At 44.8% G+C, this 19767-nt stretch overlaps 4 protein-coding genes across 5 annotated transcripts in view; 3 read left to right on the forward strand and 1 right to left on the reverse strand.

Annotated features, from left to right (window-relative positions):
• The first annotated feature begins 221 nt into the window (after positions 1-221).
• Positions 222-3725, forward strand: LOC134066263 (retinol dehydrogenase 12-like). Its single transcript, XM_062521539.1, has 7 exons — positions 222-322; positions 493-608; positions 1008-1163; positions 1290-1394; positions 1962-2171; positions 3165-3351; positions 3483-3725. The coding sequence occupies exons 1-7, from the start codon at positions 300-302 to the stop codon at positions 3583-3585; spliced, it is 900 nt and encodes a 299-aa protein (XP_062377523.1). The 5' UTR covers positions 222-299; the 3' UTR covers positions 3586-3725.
• A 271-nt stretch (positions 3726-3996) lies between these two features.
• On the forward strand, positions 3997-11996 carry zgc:112332 (uncharacterized protein LOC553712 homolog). The gene is made up of 7 exons (XM_062521538.1): positions 3997-4243; positions 4730-4845; positions 5893-6048; positions 6246-6350; positions 8401-8610; positions 10760-10952; positions 11562-11996. Exons 1-7 carry the CDS (start codon positions 4230-4232, stop codon positions 11662-11664), a joined length of 897 nt encoding a protein of 298 aa, XP_062377522.1. The 5' UTR covers positions 3997-4229; the 3' UTR covers positions 11665-11996.
• A 2287-nt stretch (positions 11997-14283) lies between these two features.
• sec61g (SEC61 translocon subunit gamma) lies at positions 14284-17194 on the forward strand. The gene is made up of 4 exons (XM_062521470.1): positions 14284-14395; positions 14857-14969; positions 16749-16851; positions 17057-17194. Exons 2-4 carry the CDS (start codon positions 14876-14878, stop codon positions 17064-17066), a joined length of 207 nt encoding a protein of 68 aa, XP_062377454.1. The 5' UTR covers positions 14284-14395; positions 14857-14875; the 3' UTR covers positions 17067-17194.
• tpk1 (thiamin pyrophosphokinase 1) overlaps positions 16879-19767 on the reverse strand; it is a 58307-nt gene continuing 55418 nt past the window's right edge. For both annotated transcript variants that reach the window (XM_062521469.1, XM_062521468.1), the window contains one exon: positions 16879-17553. In XM_062521469.1, coding sequence (XP_062377453.1) covers positions 17414-17553 — 140 coding nt within the window. In that variant the 3' untranslated portion in view covers positions 16879-17413. The remainder of the gene's footprint in view (positions 17554-19767) is intronic.

The raw sequence follows: 19767 nt of genomic DNA on the forward strand, positions 1-19767 counted from the left end.
TACCGATATGCAGAGGCTCATCTCATTATAAAATGACCTTTCACACTGATGGGTGCACAAACCCTGGTTTGTCTCCTAGTGCACGCTTCATTGGCTCAATTAGTTCTAATAGTCATGAGATCGGCGCCAGCACGTCTTATTAGGACGGCCCTGTCTGGATTAAGAAACAACTTGGTGTTATAATCACAAGAGGCATACTGTAGCTTAAGTGCTGGCTGCAAACGTTGAATCAATGTTTCTCTCTGTGTGTTGCATGTGGATCAGTGACAAATAATACTTTATCTGGAGTCATCAAGTCTATGCCAAAGATGAAATCTATCAGGTAAGGCTTTTTTTTGAGAATGAGAATGAACATTTGTGGAGACCATATTGACAAGATGGTGATTGACCAAACTCAATTTAGTGATCAGTATATAGTTTGTTGTAATGAAATATGTGCTACAGCCAAATAAACATACAATGCTTGATCACATGTAATGTTGACTGCGTCAGGAGTCTTATAGCCAAGCAGTGGTCCTCTGATGTTCGTCTGGATGGAAAAACAGCCATTGTGACGGGTGCCAATAGTGGCATTGGAAAAGAAACGGCCAAAGACCTCGCTAAGAGGGGTGAGTACCTCACAATACAACTCTGCTATAGAAACGGCCAAAGACCTCGCTAAGAGGGGTGAGTACCTCACAATATGACTCTGCTATAGAAATGGCCAAAGACCTCGCTAAGAGGGGTGAGTGCCTCACAATATGACTCTGCAATATAGTCTGGATGAAATGGAATGGAATGTTATTATAACCAATTATGTTTGAGAGTCTGCATTGAGGAACTCCATAGATGAGTGTAGGTTCTTAGCTACGTGTGATAAGTCCTGGGTGTTTTGTAATCAGTCCTGGGTGTGATGAGTCCTGGTTGATTTGCTGGGTGTGCTGCTGATGCATCCTGGGTGCTGTGGGTGTGCTGCTGATGCATCGTGGGTGTTTTGTGCTGCATGGTGGGTGCTGCATGTGTTCCAGGGGCCCACGTGGTGCTGGCCTGTCGGGACATGGGGAAGGCGGAGAGGGCGGTGGCCGACATCGTGAGAGAGGTGGAGGGGGCCAGTGTGGTGGCCAAGAAGCTGGATCTGGCCGACACAAAGTCCATCTGTGAATTTGCAGAGAACATTTACAACAGTAGGGTTGATATGTACTGTATATATGTGTGTGTGTGTGTGTGTACTTATGTGTGGGGTTGGGTGGTGGTAATGGTGGGATGTGGGGCATTGTAGTCTAAAAGCAGTTATGTCTTCTTTTCTACAGCTGAAAAATCCCTGCATTTCCTCATCAACAATGCAGGCGTGGCCCTATGCCCGTACACAACCACCTCAGACGGCTTTGAGATGCACTTTGGCGTGAATCACTTAGGTAGGAAATGATGACCTTATGTCCTGCTAGTGTCTGATTATACAGCAATACACTGTGTGCAATCTGCTGATTCCATGGATAGGGTACCATGGATGTGCTTTTGCATGCTGGGTCACTTCCGAGCTTCTTATGAATTCTTATTAATCACATCTGTGCATGTGAAGGAAAAGCTTCCGCACACATTTCATCATCATGATTCTGACCAAAGATCTCATGGCTATCAGAGCCACTATTGTTTCAATTTCAATTTAATTTCACTTATAGAGCGCCAAAACATGTCTAATGGCACTTTACAGAGTGTTTAACAAAGAAATAGTTTGTTGACAAAGAAATCTGAGTCAATCACAGAATGAGATGGTGGATATCCTGAACCCAGAGACTGATGAGTATGATTCTGTCCCGACTCCTGAGGTCATTTCCTGATTCCAACCCTCATTTCCTGTCAGGCCCCAGTATCGTCAAATAAATACTTTATAATTGGGTCTACTCTGGTACCTGGTGATTCCCATCTCTGTTTAATAACTGATGGTTTTAATGGGGCTATCCAAACCCACCTCTCCCTTGCAGGTCACTTCTTTCTGACCTTCCTTCTGCTGGACCTCCTGAAGCACTCGGCACCGTCGCGGGTGATAACCGTGTCGTCCGTGACCCACCCGATGGGCAAGATCAACTTCGAGGACGTGAGCAACGAGAAGAGATATTTTCCCATGGCAGCGTACACGCAGAGCAAGCTGGCCAACATCCTCTTCACCCAAGAGCTGGCCAGGAGAGTGGAGGGTGAGAGCCGCCTCCTTTGTCACTGAGGGGTTCCTGTTTACTGTTGGAGGAGAAACAGACCTACTCGTTCTCATTAGAAATGGTGCTACGGGCAGTGGCTCAAAATAGCATCAATAGCATAGTTATAATCATGTCTACGCACAGTGCTGTCGGCCAAAAGTAGCCTACTCTAGATTGATGTGACTCATTTTAAGACCATGGTTAATCGGGTAGTGTGTTCCACCAAAATATGTTAACAGAAATGAGTATATTATATTTCATTGTCATGATGTCTGTCTTGACACTAACTTCAATTATCTATTCATTAATATGTCAACATGTCATCGCTCAGAGTTGCTAGACACACGATCAAGGTTTTTTTTTTTTTCTATTTTTTTTTTAAAAGCACCTGCATTTCTATGCAGTAACAAGGGGTCATTTGCGCTTCAGCCTAGTTGGTGCTCACGGAACAGGACACAGGGGTCAGGGAGACCCGGGGTCAAACGAGAACCAAGGAGCACACACACACACACACACACACACACACACACACACACACACACACACACACACACACGCACACAGGACAGGGGTCAGTGCGGAGACCCAAGGTCAAACTAGGACCAAGGTGCAAGACCGGAGCACTCACACTTTTAAATGCTTTTAATGGTGCAAACTTAGTGACTAATGTTTCGACGCCATGCGTCTTCTCAAGAGTCAAACTTCCGAGTCAAAACAAGCATTAAAAAGTGTGATTGATCTGGTCTCACTCCTTGGTCCTAGTCCCCACTGACACCTGCATTTCTATATCCAGTAAAATAGCTGGAAGTGTATTTTGGTCTTTTATTTTGGTACAAATACAGTAGTTGTACAGTACATGGTCAGTAATTGATCATTTAATGCACTTTTGTTTTGGCTGACATACATATGTTAATGAAAATAGCAGCACAATATTAAACTTGATGATTGAAGAGTATAAGACCCATACTGACTGTAGTTTTGTCTCCTCATCAGACTTCGGGATAACTGTGTATGCAGTGGACCCAGGAGTGGTAAACACGGAGATATTTAGACACATGAGTTGGTCTCTACAGCTCTTCATGAAGACTTTTAGTTTCTTCCTCAAAACGCCCGAGGAGGGCGCCTACACGAGCCTCTATTGTGCGGTCACCCCAGACTTCCCGTCTGGAGGCTACTACAGGTGGGCATCATTCAAAGGAGATGACAGCCTGTTACAATGTCACACTCGCACATTTTCCCTCATACAGGCGACCAGGCCTATATGGGAACGTGTTACTGTAATCATAGGTCTGTCTTGCTCTTCTGACGCAGGAACTGCGCCCCGGCCGCGTGCTCTCGCGCTGCCAATGACGACCGCACGGCCTGCAAGCTGTGGGCTCTCAGCTGCCACCTGTTGGGCATCCGCTGGCGCTGACGAGACTCATGATGAATTGCCACACCAGCTATTCCAACAGCTATACCTATAATCATACGGCTTATGAGTTTAGCCATGTTTTCTTTTCCAATGATTTGTTCTTTCAGGAAATGTAGCAACAAATGAAAGTTAAATAGCCTTGCGCCTATAGGCCTACTGTTAAATCAGTAAGCTAGCCTACTTGTCGAAGTACATGTCCTTACACACATGAATAAAGTAACCTAGAAAATGCGTTATTGTAGCCCATTGGGGTTTATTTTTGACACACAAATAATCACAAGAAATGCTTGAGTCAACAGAGACATCTAGTGGTGGCCACTCTTTTAACATAATTTTAGATCCCTTTTCAGCCAATGGCACTTACATAGTTCAAGGCAAGCATCACATAGCGGTGGTTTTCGATAGTTATTCAGAAAGGTAGTTGGTGCACATATTTTTTTGGTCACTTTTCAGCACACCTGTAGTTCGCCGCAGATATCATCCATCCAAATATAGCACTGCCAATGTTTGACAAATCCCGGTAGGGGAGAGGCGCTGGGCTCTGAAGCGGATGGTCTGGCATTTTATGAAGCCCTTGACGACGGTACGCTTATCGTGAGAGCGCTCTCACGGAAACTCCGTAACATTTTTTGACCTCAGTGACAATGCATTCTTTAAGGTAAGTTGCTTTCCATTTTGTTTTTCAGTTTTTGTATGGCTACATAACCAAAAACTTACATACAAACCTACTACAAATAGCAACAACACTATTCTGATACTCCACTACTCCCACCACCTAACATTAGCCTACTTGTGGTTGTAGTTGTAATGCAAAGCAATTTGGTTTATAACCGTGTCCAGAGCTGTCATTCATCATGAAGAAATGTATTCATTTTATTGCACTAGTCAATGCGCAAAAGTTACAGAAAATATCCACTGCCATCCACTGCCTATTTTAAATGAATTACATGTGAACCTCAGGTCATTCAGTAGCCTATTATTTTAAATATGTAGCCTAATGCAAATGATATTGACATCATGAACTTGGTAAACAATCAAATGTGGTGTCATCTGGAGTTAAACTCATCAGCAAGGTGGACATCAGTCTGTATATGGGTATGTGTGTGTTCTTGTTTTTATTTACATGTTTCATGTTTTTATTCAGAAACTTTTTCTGTGGCCAGTGGTCCTCCACTGCCAGACTAGATGAGAAAACAGTGATCATAACTGGAGCTAACACTGGCATAGGGAAGGAGACCGCAAGAGACCTGGCAAAGAGAGGTAGCCTCACACAATTCTAAATCTCTCTCTCTCTCTCTCTCTCTCTCTCTCTCTAAAACCAAAACCTGCTTCCTTATAGACATTTATTCACTAACTTATTGTCTTCTTATTAACAAAGACAAAACCTGCTTCCTTATAGACATTTATTCACTAACTTATTGTCTTCCTATTAACTTCCTGTTATGTACTAGGCTAGCAAGCATGCACATCTTCAAGGGCTCTTGAGTGCAATATTATTCTCTGGGAAACTCTGGGCACATAAAAGATTCTTAGCATTTTAAAGTGTATAAAAATATCAGATGGTGAGTGTAAGATTACACACCATATGTGCTGCAAGTTGTTGTTGTGTTGATGGTCTACATGTCTCCTGAGGCTGTTCGCCTATGGCAGCCTTGTGTGTGATAATAAAGTTGTTGTACGCAGTCACATGAAATATTCAGCTGGCCTCCTAATGGGCCCCATCAAACTGAGAGCCATTCCTCAGCACCATGTAATGAAACTGAAGCAATCCTCCTGCTCATCATGCGCGATATGTGGGATAGCTTTTATGAGCTCCACTTCATTGTAACTATAATTGTGAATTCATAATCTGTTGGGCTGATGAGCGGGGAGTTGGGAGAGAAAAAACACACACTCTCGTTCCCACATGAGCTTGATGGATTCTAAACAAAGAGTCTTCATAGCGTGGCCCATACAAAGCGTGCTAATGGAATAATGGCTGTTTTGCTCATAATTACTGGGCGCACAAGCATGGTGCCAGCGCATTGCTCTCTCATCCCACGGCACGGCAGCGCCTAATTGGTTTATGAGCACCAGCGCCAAATGGAGACCTGAGTCACCAGTGCTGCATGTTGCATGGGAATGACTAGGACGTGGCACCATGGCTAGGTGTGTGTGTGTGTGTGTGTGTGTGTGTGTGTCATTATGCTGATTGTCAGCTTATCCCCCCTGTATTGGTGTGTGTGTGTGTGTGTGTGTGTGTCTGTGTGTGTGTGTGTGTGTGTGTGTGTGTGTGTGTGTGTGTGTGTGTGTGTGTGTGTCCATGAGGTGCCCGCATCATCATGGCCTGCAGAGATTTGGAGCGAGGAGAGGAGGCCAGGGAGGACATCATGGAGGACTCGGGGAACCAGAATGTGGTGTTGAAGAAGCTAGATCTGTCTAGCACCAAGTCCATACGGGACTTTGCAGAGTTGATTAACAAAGGTACAGTATGCTCCTTCCACGCTTAACACTGAATACAATATCATCTCGGCCGTGAGGTGTTCGCTGCGTCCTCTGACGCTACAGGGGAACGCTTGGCATCGTTGTCAAGTGTCATATCACCCACGACGACACTACAGGGGAACGCTTGTCATCATCTTAAGTGTCATATCACCATCTCTGTTTTGATGTCCACTCAGAGGAGAAGCGGCTGGATATTCTTATCAACAACGCCGGGGTAATGCTGTGTCCATACTCCAAAACTGTTGATGGATTTGAGATGCAGATTGGCGTGAACCACCTCGGTAAGAGCCCTGAGTGTTCAAGTGAACTGTCATAGCTGTGGCCTTACCCACCTAGGTAAGAGATCCTAGTGTTCAAGTGAACCGTAAGAACTGCCCTCGTTTGTTGCTGTTCCATGTTGATAGGGCAAATCTGCTACCACTGCACTTAAGAATAATCACTTGAAGTATCTGCCGAGGTGTGATCTCTGTAGCAGTGAGTAAATTGGTTTCTTGACCCCATACTTAGCTATTTTAGGTCATTCGTAATGTGAAACAGGTTAAGACGTTTTTCTCAGTGGGTGGACTCTCAGCTAATTGGAAACCTCAGACATTCAATTGCTGCCATTAGGGCCCCACTAATTACTGTGGAGTCCAAGCTGATCAGGAAGGGGTCTTTGTGTGCTTTCTAGGCCATCAGCTAACTGACTGCCTTCTAGTTCTGCAGCTTTGCTCAGCTCCTCGCACCATAAACACGGCGTGTTCATCCAAACACAGATCCTCCTGTATTTAACGGTCAAACTAAACAGGGCATATCAGGGAAGAGGAAGAGGAAGAGGATAGCAAAGACAAAGAAAGGCCAGGAGTGGTCAGACACAGGGATGTCCCCTTAGTGCACATATTCCTGTTGCTTTTCCTTTATTTTCGCCAGGAATGTCACCTCAAAACAGCCACTATTTTTTTTGCTGCAAATACACTAATGTACAGAAGTGCTGGATCACATGTTGGAGGTAGTGGAAGTGATGGGCTACACATTGCTATTTGCCCGAGCTGACTGTAGACTGTGTTGTGTGTATTGTGTGTTTTGTGTTTTGTGTGATAAACATTATTCTATGTTCTTAAGCTCTGCTTAGCTTTTCCCAAACGTTTCCAGCGAGCAGCCTGCTATGCAGAACACACATGTCGTAGGTGTCAGTACTGACAGAACAGAACATGCTTCCCTCTCTATCAGATCAGTACTGACAGAACAGGACATGCTTCCCTCTCTATCAGATCAGTACTGACAGAACAGGACATGCTTCCCTCTCTATCAGATCAGTACTGACAGAACAGGACATGCTTCAGTACTGACAGAACAGGACATGCTTCCCTCTCTATCAGATCAGTACTGACAGAACAGGACATGCTTCCCTCTCTATCAGATCAGTACTGACAGAACAGAACATGCTTCCCTCTCTATCAGATCAGTACTGACAGAACAGGACATGCTTCCCTCTCTATCAGATCAGTAGTGACAGAACAGAACATGCTTCCCTCTCTATCAGATCAGTACTGACAGAACAGGACATGCTTCCCTCTCTATCAGATCAGTACTGACAGAACAGAACATGCTTCCCTCTCTATCAGATCAGTACTGACAGAACAGGACATGATTCAGTACTGACAGAACAGAACATGCTTCCCTCTCTATCAGATCAGTACTGACAGAACAGAACATGCTTCCCTCTCTATCAGATCAGTACTGACAGAACAGAACATGCTTCCCTCTCTATCAGATCAGTACTGACAGAACAGAACATGCTTCCCTCTCTATCAGATCAGTACTGACAGAACAGGACATGCTTCCCTCTCTATCAGATCAGTACTGACAGAACAGGACATGCTTCCCTTTCTATCAGATCAGTACTGACAGAACAGGACATGCTTCCCTCTCTATCAGATCAGTACTGACAGAACAGGACATGATTCAGTACTGACAGAACAGGACATGATTCAGTACTGACAGAATAGGACATGATTCAGTACTGACAGAACAGGACATGATTCAGTACTGACAGAATAGGACATGATTCAGTACTGATAGAATAGGACATGATTTAGTACTGACAGAATAGGACATAATTCCCTCTCTATCAAAGCAGTACTGACAGAACAGGACATGATTCAGTAATGACAGAATAGGACATGATTCAATACTGACATAATAGGACACGATTCAGTACTTACAGAATAGGACAAGCTTCAGTATTGACAGTGACAGAACAGGACACGATTCAGTACTGACAGAATAGGACACGATTCAGTAGTGACAGAATAGGACATGATTCCTTCTCTGTGTCGTCTGCGGCCACAGGTCACTTCCTGCTCACGTTCCTGCTGCTGGACCTGATCAAGCGGTCGACTCCCGCCAGGATCGTCAACGTGGCGTCGGTGGCCCACACGTGGGGCGGCATTCAGCTGGACGACATCAACAGCGAGAAGAGCTACAACGCGCGCAGGGCCTACGGCCAGAGCAAGCTGGCCAACATCCTCTGCACCCGCTCCCTGGCCAGGAGACTGCAGGGTGTGCACACTGACCACACACTCACACTCACACACACACTTAACACCCGCACAACTGAGGCGTTCCGTTTACGGAACGCACACATAGTTTTAGAGGAATGGTCCTTTTTTGGACAGTGCGTACTGCTATTATGTGCAGGCCAGTTCTGTTGATTATAGTGGAAGCTTGCACTCTGTGAGTAGAACACTTCAGTTGTGCAGCTGGAGCAGCTTGCCAAGCAGAGAGCCCGCGGCAGCAAGAATGTGAGAAATGACAGGAACGAAACATGAGATGAATTAACATAGGCATTAAAAACTGAAATATGACATAAATTACAGTAACATAGGCATTAAAAACTGAAATATGACATGAATTAACATAGGCATTAAATCCTGAAATATGACATAAATTACAGTAACATAGGCATTAAAAACTGAAATATGAGTGTTGCTGGTATTTACGCTTGACGAGAGTGATTTATCTCACAGTGAGATATTTGCTCAGTATTCTCACAGCTGTTCCCGAGATGTCAACAGAAGTGTTGCTATGCCATTTCCATTCACTATTTATCTGATGATGTCTCCATGCATGTGTGACCAGACTCCTATAAATGCCCCGAGGCCGAACTGATCGCATGTTTGGATAATGTACACATGGTCAGGAAGATCATCTCACATCGGTATAGCCCGTAGCTCTGGAACTCTGTGGGAATTTCCTTGAGAACAGGATGCTGCGGCTCCATACATGTGGAGAACTTCCTGCATTTCTTCTATATGGCTCTATACTATTGATAGCAGTGGAATGCATGTTGACTGCCTGCTGAGTTCCTCTTTATCTTTCCGTGATAAATGAAGACAATTAGGGCCGAGATATTATTTCCTCAAACGTAGTCTTACACACACACACACACACACACACACACACACACACACACACACACACACACACACACACAGGCATTATTCCCCTCAGACACGTCACGCATTACATTCTTGCCTGGTGTTACTGCAGTGCAGGTGGTCTGGGAGAGTAAAGCTGTTTAGTGGCACTCATGCGTGATGCAGGCAGCATGTGACTGGAGCTGTGTGTGTGTGTGTTTGTCCCAGAGAGCAGTGTGACGGTGTACTGTGTGTGTGTGTGTGTGTGTGTGTGTGTGTGTATGTTTGTCCCAGAGAGCAGTGTGACGGTGTACTGTGTGTGTGTGTGTGTATGTTTGTCCCAGAGAGCAGTGTGACGGTGTACTGTGTGTGTGTGTGTGTGTGTGTATGTTTGTCCCAGAGAGCAGTGTGACGTGTACTGTGTGTGTGTCCCAGAGAGCAGCGTGACGGTGTACTGTGTGTGTGTGTGTCCCAGGCAGTGGTGTGACTGGAGCTGTGTGTGTGTGTGTGTGTGTGTCCCAGGGAGTGGGGTGTGATTGTAGCTGTGTGTGTGTGTGTGTGTCCCAGGTAGTGGCGTGACGGTGTACTGTGTGTGTGTGTGTGTGTGTGTGTGTGTGTCCCAGGTAGTGGCGTGACGGTGTACTGTGTGTGTGTGTGTGTGTGTGTGTGTGTGTGTGTGTGTGTGTGTGTGTGTGTGTGTGTGTGTCCCAGGTAGTGGCGTGACGGTGTACTGTGTGTGTGTGTGTGTGTGTGTGTGTGTGTGTGTGTGTGTGTGTGTGTGTGTCCCAGGTAGTGGCGTGACGGTGTACTGTGTGTGTGTGTGTGTGTGTGTGTGTGTGTGTGTGTGTGTGTGTGTGTGTGTGTGTGTGTGTGTGTGTGTGTGTGTGTGTGTGTGTGTGTGTGTCCCAGGTAGTGGCGTGACGGTGTACTGTGTGTGTGTGTGTGTGTGTGTGTGTGTGTGTGTGTGTCCCAGGTAGTGGCGTGACGGTGTACTGTGTGTGTGTGTGTGTGTGTGTGTGTGTGTGTGTGTGTGTGTGTGTGTGTGTCCCAGGTAGTGGCATGACGGTGTACTGTGTGTGTGTGTGTGTGTGTGTGTGTGTGTGTGTGTGTGTGTGTGTGTGTGTGTGTGTGTGTGTGTGTGTGTAGGCAGTGGCGTGACGGTGTACTGTGTGTGTGTGTGTGTGTGTGTGTGTGTGTGTGTGTGTGTGTGTGTGTGTGTGTGTAGGCAGTGGCGTGACGGTGTACTGTGTGTGTGTGTGTGTGTGTGTGTGTGTGTGTGTGTGTGTGTGTAGGCAGTGGCGTGACGGTGTACGCGCTCCACCCGGGGGTGGTGCAGACGGAGCTGTGGAGGCACGTCAGCTCGGTGGTGCAGGTGGCCGTCAGGGTGTTCACCTGCTGCACCAAGACCTCCGTCCAGGGAGCGCAGACCTCCATCTACTGCGCCGTAGAGCCAGCCCTGGAGAAGGAGAGCGGACAGTATTACAGGTGTGTGTGTGTGTGTGTGAGAGAGTGTGAGTGAGTGAGCGTGTCTGTGTGTGTGTGTGTGTGTGTGAGTGAGTGAGCGAGCGTGAGTTAGTGTGTGTGTGTGTGTGTGTGTGTGTGTGTGAGTGAGTGAGTGAGTGAGTGAGTGAGTGAGTGAGTGAGTGTGTGTGTGTGTGAGCATGTCTGTGTTTGTGTGTGTGTGTGTGTGTGTGTGTGTGTGTGCTCGCCTATTTGGTGTGTGTGTGTGAGTGAGTGTGAGTGAGTGAGCGTGTCTGCGTGTGTGTGTGTGTGTGTGTGTGTGTGTGTGTGTGTGTGTGTGTGTGTGTGTGAGTGAGTGTGAGTGAGTGCACGTGTCTGTGTGTGTGTGTGTGTGTGTATGTTTGTGTGTGTGTGTGTGTGTGTGTGTGTTGAAGAATTCAAAACCACAAAATTAAGCTCTTAACTATGAGCTAAACCCAGAGGAAAACTAGGAGGACGCCATTACGATTGCGCAACTGAAGGGGGATTACATTTTTTGGCTGAAACGTTTAAAGGTTCCTTCTGATTTATTGATACGTTGGGGAGTGAAGTGTGATTTATTGATTAGCTGGTGTTGGTTGTGTCTCTCCGCAGTGACTGTGCTCCAGCGAGCTGCTCGAGAGAGGCTAGAGATGATGACATGGCCGAGAAGCTGTGGCAGCTGAGCACTCAGATGCTTGGAATTCAGTGGGATTAGCGGCCGAGGACGGAGATGCTCTTAACAAACAAACCTGGACACGGAGACTAACTTCCCTGACACGCTGAGTGACAAGATCGATGGTAGATCATTATCAGTGAAATACACATAAAGGCATTTATTTTTTAGAATAATTTGAACACTCACACATTTCAGAGACATGACTATTTTTATATCATCTTAAGCACAGGCAACATAGTGTTTCTGAAGTATCACAGTCTAGAAAACAGAAATGTGTTCCTGTCGGTTTTTAATAATGTTGTTTTCGTCTGTATACATGTTTGGCATCATGTCTATATTTAAACTTGTTGGGTATCATTAAAAAGATAGATTATTCCTACAATTCATGAATTGTGTTGTCAAAGACTTTTAAAGAAATCACTTTGCCTTGTCTAACCATCATGCCTCTTCGGTTCTGTCACTGAGACGATGGCCATGCTTCTGTCAGACTATGCTGTTGTTAACAGATCTTTTTGAAGAGGTGATGTGAGCCTCTTTAATATTTAAACACTGCTGTCCCATCTTCCTTTACATTTTGAAGTTATCTGAACAAATCCTCTTCAGAGCTGGCAGTTTTTATAATGTCATCTTTGATGGATTTGGAGTAAGGCATTTCAAAGCAGCCTCTACCCATCTTTTGATAAATAATGAATGGGAAAAGCTACAGCAAGCAGAGTTAAAACAGGCAGCGTACCTCACCGAGAAGCCCTGTTCTCTCCGTCACAATGTCCACTTGTCCTGCACGGTGAGATGTTTGGGTTTGAGCAATTTCACATCAAACAGCACAAGATGAAACAACTTTTGTGTGACGTTTTGATCTGTGCCAACAACAGTTGGCTTGCAGTGCCAGTGCATGCATGGGATTTCTAAAAGTGGCTTCCAAACAGACTGCATCAGACAGTCATAGAAAGTGGACGGGCAGTTGGAATTGTAGATTTCTCCATCGCCTCAGCACCAGCACCACTCTGGAGGAGACTCTAGACATACTTCTCTTTAGATCTATAGGCTTTTTTAAAAAAAGATAGGATTTCTTAGGATTTTGATCAAGGGTTTGACTGAGCCACTCTAGAATATTCCTTTTACAGTTTCAGAGCCACTCCACGTTGCTTTGGCCTTGTGCCAAAGGTAATTCTCCTAATGGTGGGCAAAACATCTCTCAAGCCTTAATCATACAACTGATTGATATCAGAGGTATATCAGAGGATTGATATCGTGAGGAATCTATTTTTTAATTGATTACAATCTGTAACACTGGTCATGCAACTTCCACTTTCTTATGGGCCCAGTGAAGCACGCAGGAAAGCACTGTAGCCTAGTTTCAGGAAAATATAGAAATAAATGGAAAATATATGATGTTGAAATAGATGAAATATAGAAATAAATGGAACATATATGATGTTGAAATAGATGAAATATAGAAATAAATGGAACATATATGATGTTGAAATAGATGAAATATAGAAATAAATGGAAATATGATGTTGAAATAGATGTAGGCCTACTGTATATCATTTGCCCAGTGCTCTCCATCTCTGCTATTGGGTCTTTCAAGAGGGGTGTTACGGCATATCTTGTTTTTAACTTTGAAATTGTTTACTGCTCAATTTAACTATGCTGTTATTTGTATGTCGGTTTGGACAAAAGCGTCTGCTAAATAACCATAACCAAATATTTAATAAATTCGATAATTAAGGCTACTGTCTAGTTAACTTTTTAAGTATCTTTTTACAATGGTGATGACATTTGGTTTAAATACTTTTGGAGTCAACTGAGGCTCATATAAAACTTATTCTGCATGGGCAACAATAGAAAGCCTGTTCTGCTATTGTCATAGGCTATAAAACAGCATCCTTCAACTGCTTTCAACAAGTTAAGCCACAAATTACCCCCCCCCCCCCCAGACAAATGTTGACTTAAAATGAACTTTTATTCTAATGATAAACGGCTAAAGAAAATGTGCTTGTTTTCTGTCCTCTGAACAGAAAGCCAATTACACAACACATTTCCTATAATGCCTGGAAGAACTGGTGTAGCCTATGCCAGTAGTTCTAAAGACAGTTTAGTCTATATGTCATAGGTTCTAGCTTATAATACCAGTGGTTCTATAATGTCAGTGGTTCTAGTGGTTCTAAGACGGTTCCAATATGTCATCGGTTCTAGCCTATAATACCAGTGGTTCTAGCTAGTGCCAGTGGTTCTATAGGCCTAATGTCCTGTGGCACACTGCTGTGCCGTGGAATTTTGAGCAACTCAACCTTAATGACTTTAATGCATAACATTACACAAGCACATGCCTATCACTGTTGCTCTTGTCAGCATGTTGTCACTGTTGTCTTGTCATGAACACTACAGAAAAATGTTTGGGCATAACAGCCCTCTATAAGCCTACAATAATGTGTGTGACAGACTTTAAAATCACTGTAGCCTATCCATACCCTTAAATAAGTGATGTGCCTTGGCGTTTTGGTTTGACCTTTAGCCCCCCAACAAGTTTGATGAAGTCTCTATGCAAAGCGATGAGTTTTGTTTTACACTCCCAGCGATAGATGGCGAAAAGCAGAACCAGAGAATAGGCTCTGACAGGACTGGTACGTGGTGGATCAGAGTAGGCAAGCACGCATGCGTGGTCTTAACGCTACGTCAGCCTTCTACCCAAATACTTTATCGCAAGAACTACGTGGCCAGAAACATCAGCCGGCCAAATTGTCAACATCTGTCCCAGGCAGCACAGGTACGTAGAGATGACTTAATGATATTCTAGGTGTTATAAAGTGTTTTTGAAGACTGTTTATTTCCGTATGTGTGTCCACAGATGAAATGACTATTGATATCCTTTTAATGTTAGCCATTCAACTGTAGCTGGCTAGCGTTAACGTGAACTTATTTGTTATGATCTTATCAGTTTGCTGTTTTGACAAAAGTTCCAAAGTTGTCGTTTTGCTCTTTTAGCATAGAGTGTATGATCAAATGTCGTGTTATATTGTGTTGTACTGCTAATGTTCATAATCTTAAACTATCTGAACTTGATTGCTTCCCATCCAACGATGACGTTAAGGAAAAGTAGCTAAACCTATGACGCGAGATTGCCTTTGGTGATGAGCAGCAAGTGTGTTGGACACAGACTGTAAAAAATAGGTTGGACATCATCAGTGTTATTCGCCTTTGACCATCTAATCTTTTTACATCTTTCAGGAAACTCCACTTTACCACCATGGATCAAGTAATGCAGTTCGTGGAGCCCAGTCGGCAGTTTGCGAAAGATTCCATCAGACTCGTGAAAAGATGTACAAAACCCGACAGAAAAGGTTAGTAGCCTAGACCATCTGTGACGATTCTTACATGTCTGCTAAAATACGTGTGCAACGTGAGAAGGACAGTCACACTTCTAAAATTCAGAGAAGTGTTATTTTAACGTCATTAATGTGGAAGTCTATCTCAATCTCAAATCATTGAAACTACAGCTTGGCATCGATATCAAAACCCTAATCTCATCACCTCAATCTTCTTTCTACCAATTTGAGTGAATCACTCGTGGGTGGGGGGCGTGTCTGATGGAGTTGGTTTTGAGGTGGGGCTTGAGTAGGATAGTGAGTAGCTAACTGCAGAATGTTACCTGTCAGGTGGCTGAGTAGAAGCTATCTGCACAACACATGGTGTTAATCTACAGGTACTTTGGCACATAGGACAGAAGGCTTGCATTACTGTTGTTTGCCCCCAGCCACTGCAAACCATAGTTACAGCACTCACAGTCCAAGATGTCTGTAGTGGGGATTTACTGTTATCAGTAGGCTACTGAGCAGCACCATGCTATAATAATAACAACAACAACAACAAGAACTTTATTTGTATAGAACCTTTCATACACAGAATGCAGTTCAAAGTACTTTCCATTGGGAACATTTAACACAATAACTGCTGTGATGTTTAGACTCTGCTTGAGGTGCTTACCAAATAAATATAATTTTACTGATAGTTACTGTTAACTATGATGGTTCAACCCCAAAATGAGTAACCTGCTGTGAGCATTTCTTTAATGAAAACAAATACTGTTAAGTGCTGATTAGGGGTCCTCCCATAGACAGTGATAGAAATGGACACAGCCATCCCATAAGTCTTCAATAGATGCCAATTTGAACCCCTTTTCCGGGTTCTTCCATATTGTACTGCGCACCTCAGTGTCAGTTGAGTGATAACACATGGCGTTAGCAACGGACTTAAACACAGCAAGTCGTCTGGTAGCTGCGCTATGGAAATTGATAATGTGCAGAGTGATCGGAGTTGGAGTGATTCGTCCTGACGTACAGTAGTGCCAGCCCAACAAAAATCACTTCATTGTTTGTTCCCTTTGATGCTTCTTTTTTAAAAAAAAAAAAAAAATTAAAGTACATTTTTTGGGCTTTTTGCCTTTATTTGTATAGGACAGTGGAGAGAGACAGGAAGCAAGTGGGAGAGAGAGATAGGGTGGGATTGGGAAATGACCACAGGCCGGATTCGAACCTGGGTCCCCATGGGCACTCGAACCCGTACATGGCAGGAGCGCTGTAGCCTGTTGCGCCACAGCGCCCCCCCCCCCCCCCCTTTGATGCTGCTTAAACAGCTTATCCGTGGACTTTCCCCTGAGACGGCCTTTGAGGTTCTTATCCAGAGAATATGGTTACTTCTCTACTGTGGGGCCGAACGCTGCATACTCATGACATCATTTTAGCATTAACTTTAAAAACAAAGTTTATTACAGAGTTGTAAAGTGAGATACGAGGTTATGACGCCAGTCACACAATTTTGCAGTTCTCTGGAAATAGAAATGGTTCATATAAAGGCTTAAAAAACACTTTAGATGTAAAGTTATTCACCGTAAAAGTGACGCCAGAAATGAACAGGGGTCAATGGAACGCTAAGTCCAGGGGAAGCCTTATTAGACTCAGATTCTCCTCTGGGGGGTCACTTACCTCCTTGGCTTGTCCCTGCAGGGTTGTGGTGTTGTGAAAACTACTAATGGACTGATGTACATTGAGGCAGCAGGACTGTACAGTGGTTGGGTTTTACTGATGTATTTCCTCATCTCTGTCATCCAATTTGTGTTGCAGAATTCCAGAAGATTGCCATGGCAACAGCAATTGGATTTGCGGTTATGGGCTTCATCGGATTCTTTGTGAAACTCATCCACATCCCCATCAACAACATCATCGTGTAAGTACCACTCGACCAGCCAAGACATCATGCGAATTATTTTATTGTTATTAAAAATGTCAGAATAGAAAAACTACAATATCTTGTGCATAGTATTTCAAACTAAACATAATACATGATTGTTTTAGCATTTAGTACATATACTTTAGTCCACACTAGTATCCCATTGGTGACTAACACACTGGTGCTCTGTTGTTCTCTACAGTGGGGGCTAAACCGGCGGCTAGACCATTGCCTGTGCTGACTTTTTTGAACTGTGACGGCGACTGAATGGGATGAATGGACAATTTCTACGTTGTGTGTTTGTGGACAATTTGTTAATAAATAATCCGTGAGGAAAATACCTATGGTATGGCATCCATTCTTAATCATGAAGGCACTTGGCAGACATTCCAATCAAGTCTTGGTCCCCTGGCGGAGCCGGAGTGGAGCCTTGGGTCCCCTGGCGGAGCTGAGCTTTGGGTCCCCTGGCGGAGCTGAGCTTTGGGTCCCCTGGCGGAGCGGAGCCTTGGGTCCCCTGGCGGAGCTGAGCTCTGGGTCCCCTGGAGGAGTGGAGCTTTGGCTACTTCATGAGGATGCCCATGCTCCACAGCAGGGGCTTATCTGAGGTCACAGTCACAGGCTTCCTCCCCTCGCTCGGATCGTGGGGCGCGTAAGTGTTGGATGTGCTCACCAGCTTCCCAAACTCCAACACTTGGTTGTCTGCTGACAGAGGAGGAGATGATGATGATGATGATGATGACGATGAGTATAGGCATTACTTCCACTCTAAAGGTATTCAGGTATGGTACTGAGATCAAGTTATTTTATAAGCAAATAAACTCCCAGTAAAATCAGTCAGTGGAACCAAGTTGCGACTCTGAAGTTGGGCTTAGAGTTGCACTCTGCTGCCCCAAACCAAAACAGAACCTAAATGAGACTCAATCTGTTACTCCATTAGAACTTTTCTCACCTTTGAAGTCAATACTTCTGTGTTGCTGAATTAAAACCCCCCACCACAAACTAGCAGTACAGCTCTCCACTTTGAAAAAGGGAATACGTGCCCAAAAAAACCCAATGAACCTGGCGATTTGCAACACTTTTTCCCCTTTTCTTGTTGCTTTTTTTTTTTTTTTGTGCCTTTGCTCGCCTGAGCGCGGAGAATAGAGATGCCAGGAGCTGCGTATTGATGTTCTCATTAGCGAGTCCCTCCAGGAAGTGGCCTCACGTACCCTAGCGTGAGCTGAGCGCCCCGCGGCGCTGGACTCCCCCCATTCCGTCTGCCCGCCCGCTCGCTCGCTGGAAAGCCCAAACAGCGCCGAACCGCTCCGCTGGGCGCCAGGGAGAGAGGGTTCGCCACCCCCCCCACCACCCCACCCCCCCGGCCCCCCCCGCCATGTTTTCAACCATCTGGTTCAAAAAGCGCAGCTATTATGTGTGACCACTGGGCATGTAGTGCTCAGTGGATCGGCCCATCCTTTCAAAACAAATATTCTTCTGCTCTTGGCAGCAACCAATCGGCCCTGGACATGAATAGTGGGAGGACTTTATAACCTTGGTGGTCGAGGAGAGGAGGAGGGGGGGTGGAGAGGAGTGGGGGAGGAGGGGGGGTTTGTTCCCTTCACACCAAGATGACTTCCCACACTCTCCTGCATTGAGTACTGGGCCATGGGGGGTTAGGGGAATGCAGCCTGGACAATTGGAGTGAATAGTTATGACTAAACGATGTGGGTCAAAAGGTTGTCATTTGTAGTTAATTTATTTATGCAAATGACTTCAATTTGTTTGGGTAAACTCCTCAGCAATAATGATTTAAAATAGCGCAAGACAACATTGTCCCAGGCAGAATAGGTAGCACTTGACCTGACTGTTGATCTAATGCCAGACATCACAAACACACAGTGACCCCCGATGGCAGCAATGGGTACTGCCGCTCCAGCTCTGAATGTTAATGACATCCTGTCCACTGAACTTGTATTCAAAGATAATCTGTCAGTCCAAATCAGCATATGGAGAGAGACACACTGAGCCCATATGCTGGGATAACAACATGATGGGACTTATGTGCTATTTGGCCAAGCCTTTAGCCAGCTAGTCATCTCAGCACTCTACACTACTACTGATAGATAAATACTTAAATCATTTGTTTGCCGTACACGATGCTGTGTGAACTTTACAAATGCTTTGGATATACTAGATTGAAAAATAAATAAATAAGGGAGACCAAATGACCACAGCAGCTGAGGTCTTATGGACATCAAAGACATTAAAAAAGGCTTTGAACTCCAAAAGAAACAGGATGTTTTGCTGGAAGACAGAATAGGCACAAAGGATCACTGTGTGCACATCCTCTAAGACAGAACTAGCACCAGACCCACAACCTGTGCCTTATGAGTAGAACTACTGTAGCACCAGAGCCACAACCTGTGCCTTATGAGTAGAACTACTGTAGCACCAGAGCCACAACCTGTGCCTTATGAGTAGAACTACTGTAGCACCAGAGCCACAACCTGTGCTTTATGAGTAGAACTACTGTAGCACCAGAGCAGGAACCTGTGCTTTATGAGTAGAACTAGCACCAGAGCAGGAACCTGTGCCTTATGAGTAGAACTAGCACCAGAGCCACAACCTGTGCCTTATGAGTAGAACTAGCACCAGAGCCACAACCTGTGCCTTATGAGTAGAACTAGCACCAGAGCCACAACCTGTGCCTTATGAGTAGAACTAGCACCAGAGCCACAACCTGTGCCTTATGAGTAGAACTAGCACCAGAGCCACAACCTGTGCTTTATGAGTAGAACTAGCACCAGAGCCACAACCTGTGCCTTATGAGTAGAACTAGCACCAGAGCCACAACCTGTGCTTTATGAGTAGAACTAGCACCAGAGCCACAACCTGTGCTTTATGAGTAGAACTAGCACCAGAGCAGGAACCTGT

Source organism: Sardina pilchardus, chromosome 19 (genome assembly GCF_963854185.1).
Source record: "Sardina pilchardus chromosome 19, fSarPil1.1, whole genome shotgun sequence".
NCBI lineage: Eukaryota > Metazoa > Chordata > Actinopteri > Clupeiformes > Clupeidae > Sardina > Sardina pilchardus.

Bases quoted from the DNA above. Each gene is read 5' to 3' on its own strand.
- zgc:112332 (XM_062521538.1), top strand. The intron at 6,049-6,245 runs GTACAGTATGCT...ATGTCCACTCAG, and splicing joins TGCAGAGTTGATTAACAAAG to AGGAGAAGCGGCTGGATATT. The intron at 6,351-8,400 runs GTAAGAGCCCTG...CTGCGGCCACAG, and splicing joins GATTGGCGTGAACCACCTCG to GTCACTTCCTGCTCACGTTC.
- sec61g (XM_062521470.1), top strand. From the start codon at position 14,876: ATGGATCAAGTAATGCAGTTCGTGGAGCCCAGTCGGCAGTTTGCGAAA. The intron at 14,970-16,748 runs GTTAGTAGCCTA...TTTGTGTTGCAG, and splicing joins TACAAAACCCGACAGAAAAG to AATTCCAGAAGATTGCCATG.
- LOC134066263 (XM_062521539.1), top strand. From the start codon at position 300: ATGCCAAAGATGAAATCTATCAG. The intron at 323-492 runs GTAAGGCTTTTT...TGACTGCGTCAG, and splicing joins CCAAAGATGAAATCTATCAG to GAGTCTTATAGCCAAGCAGT. The intron at 2,172-3,164 runs GTGAGAGCCGCC...TCTCCTCATCAG, and splicing joins GCTGGCCAGGAGAGTGGAGG to ACTTCGGGATAACTGTGTAT.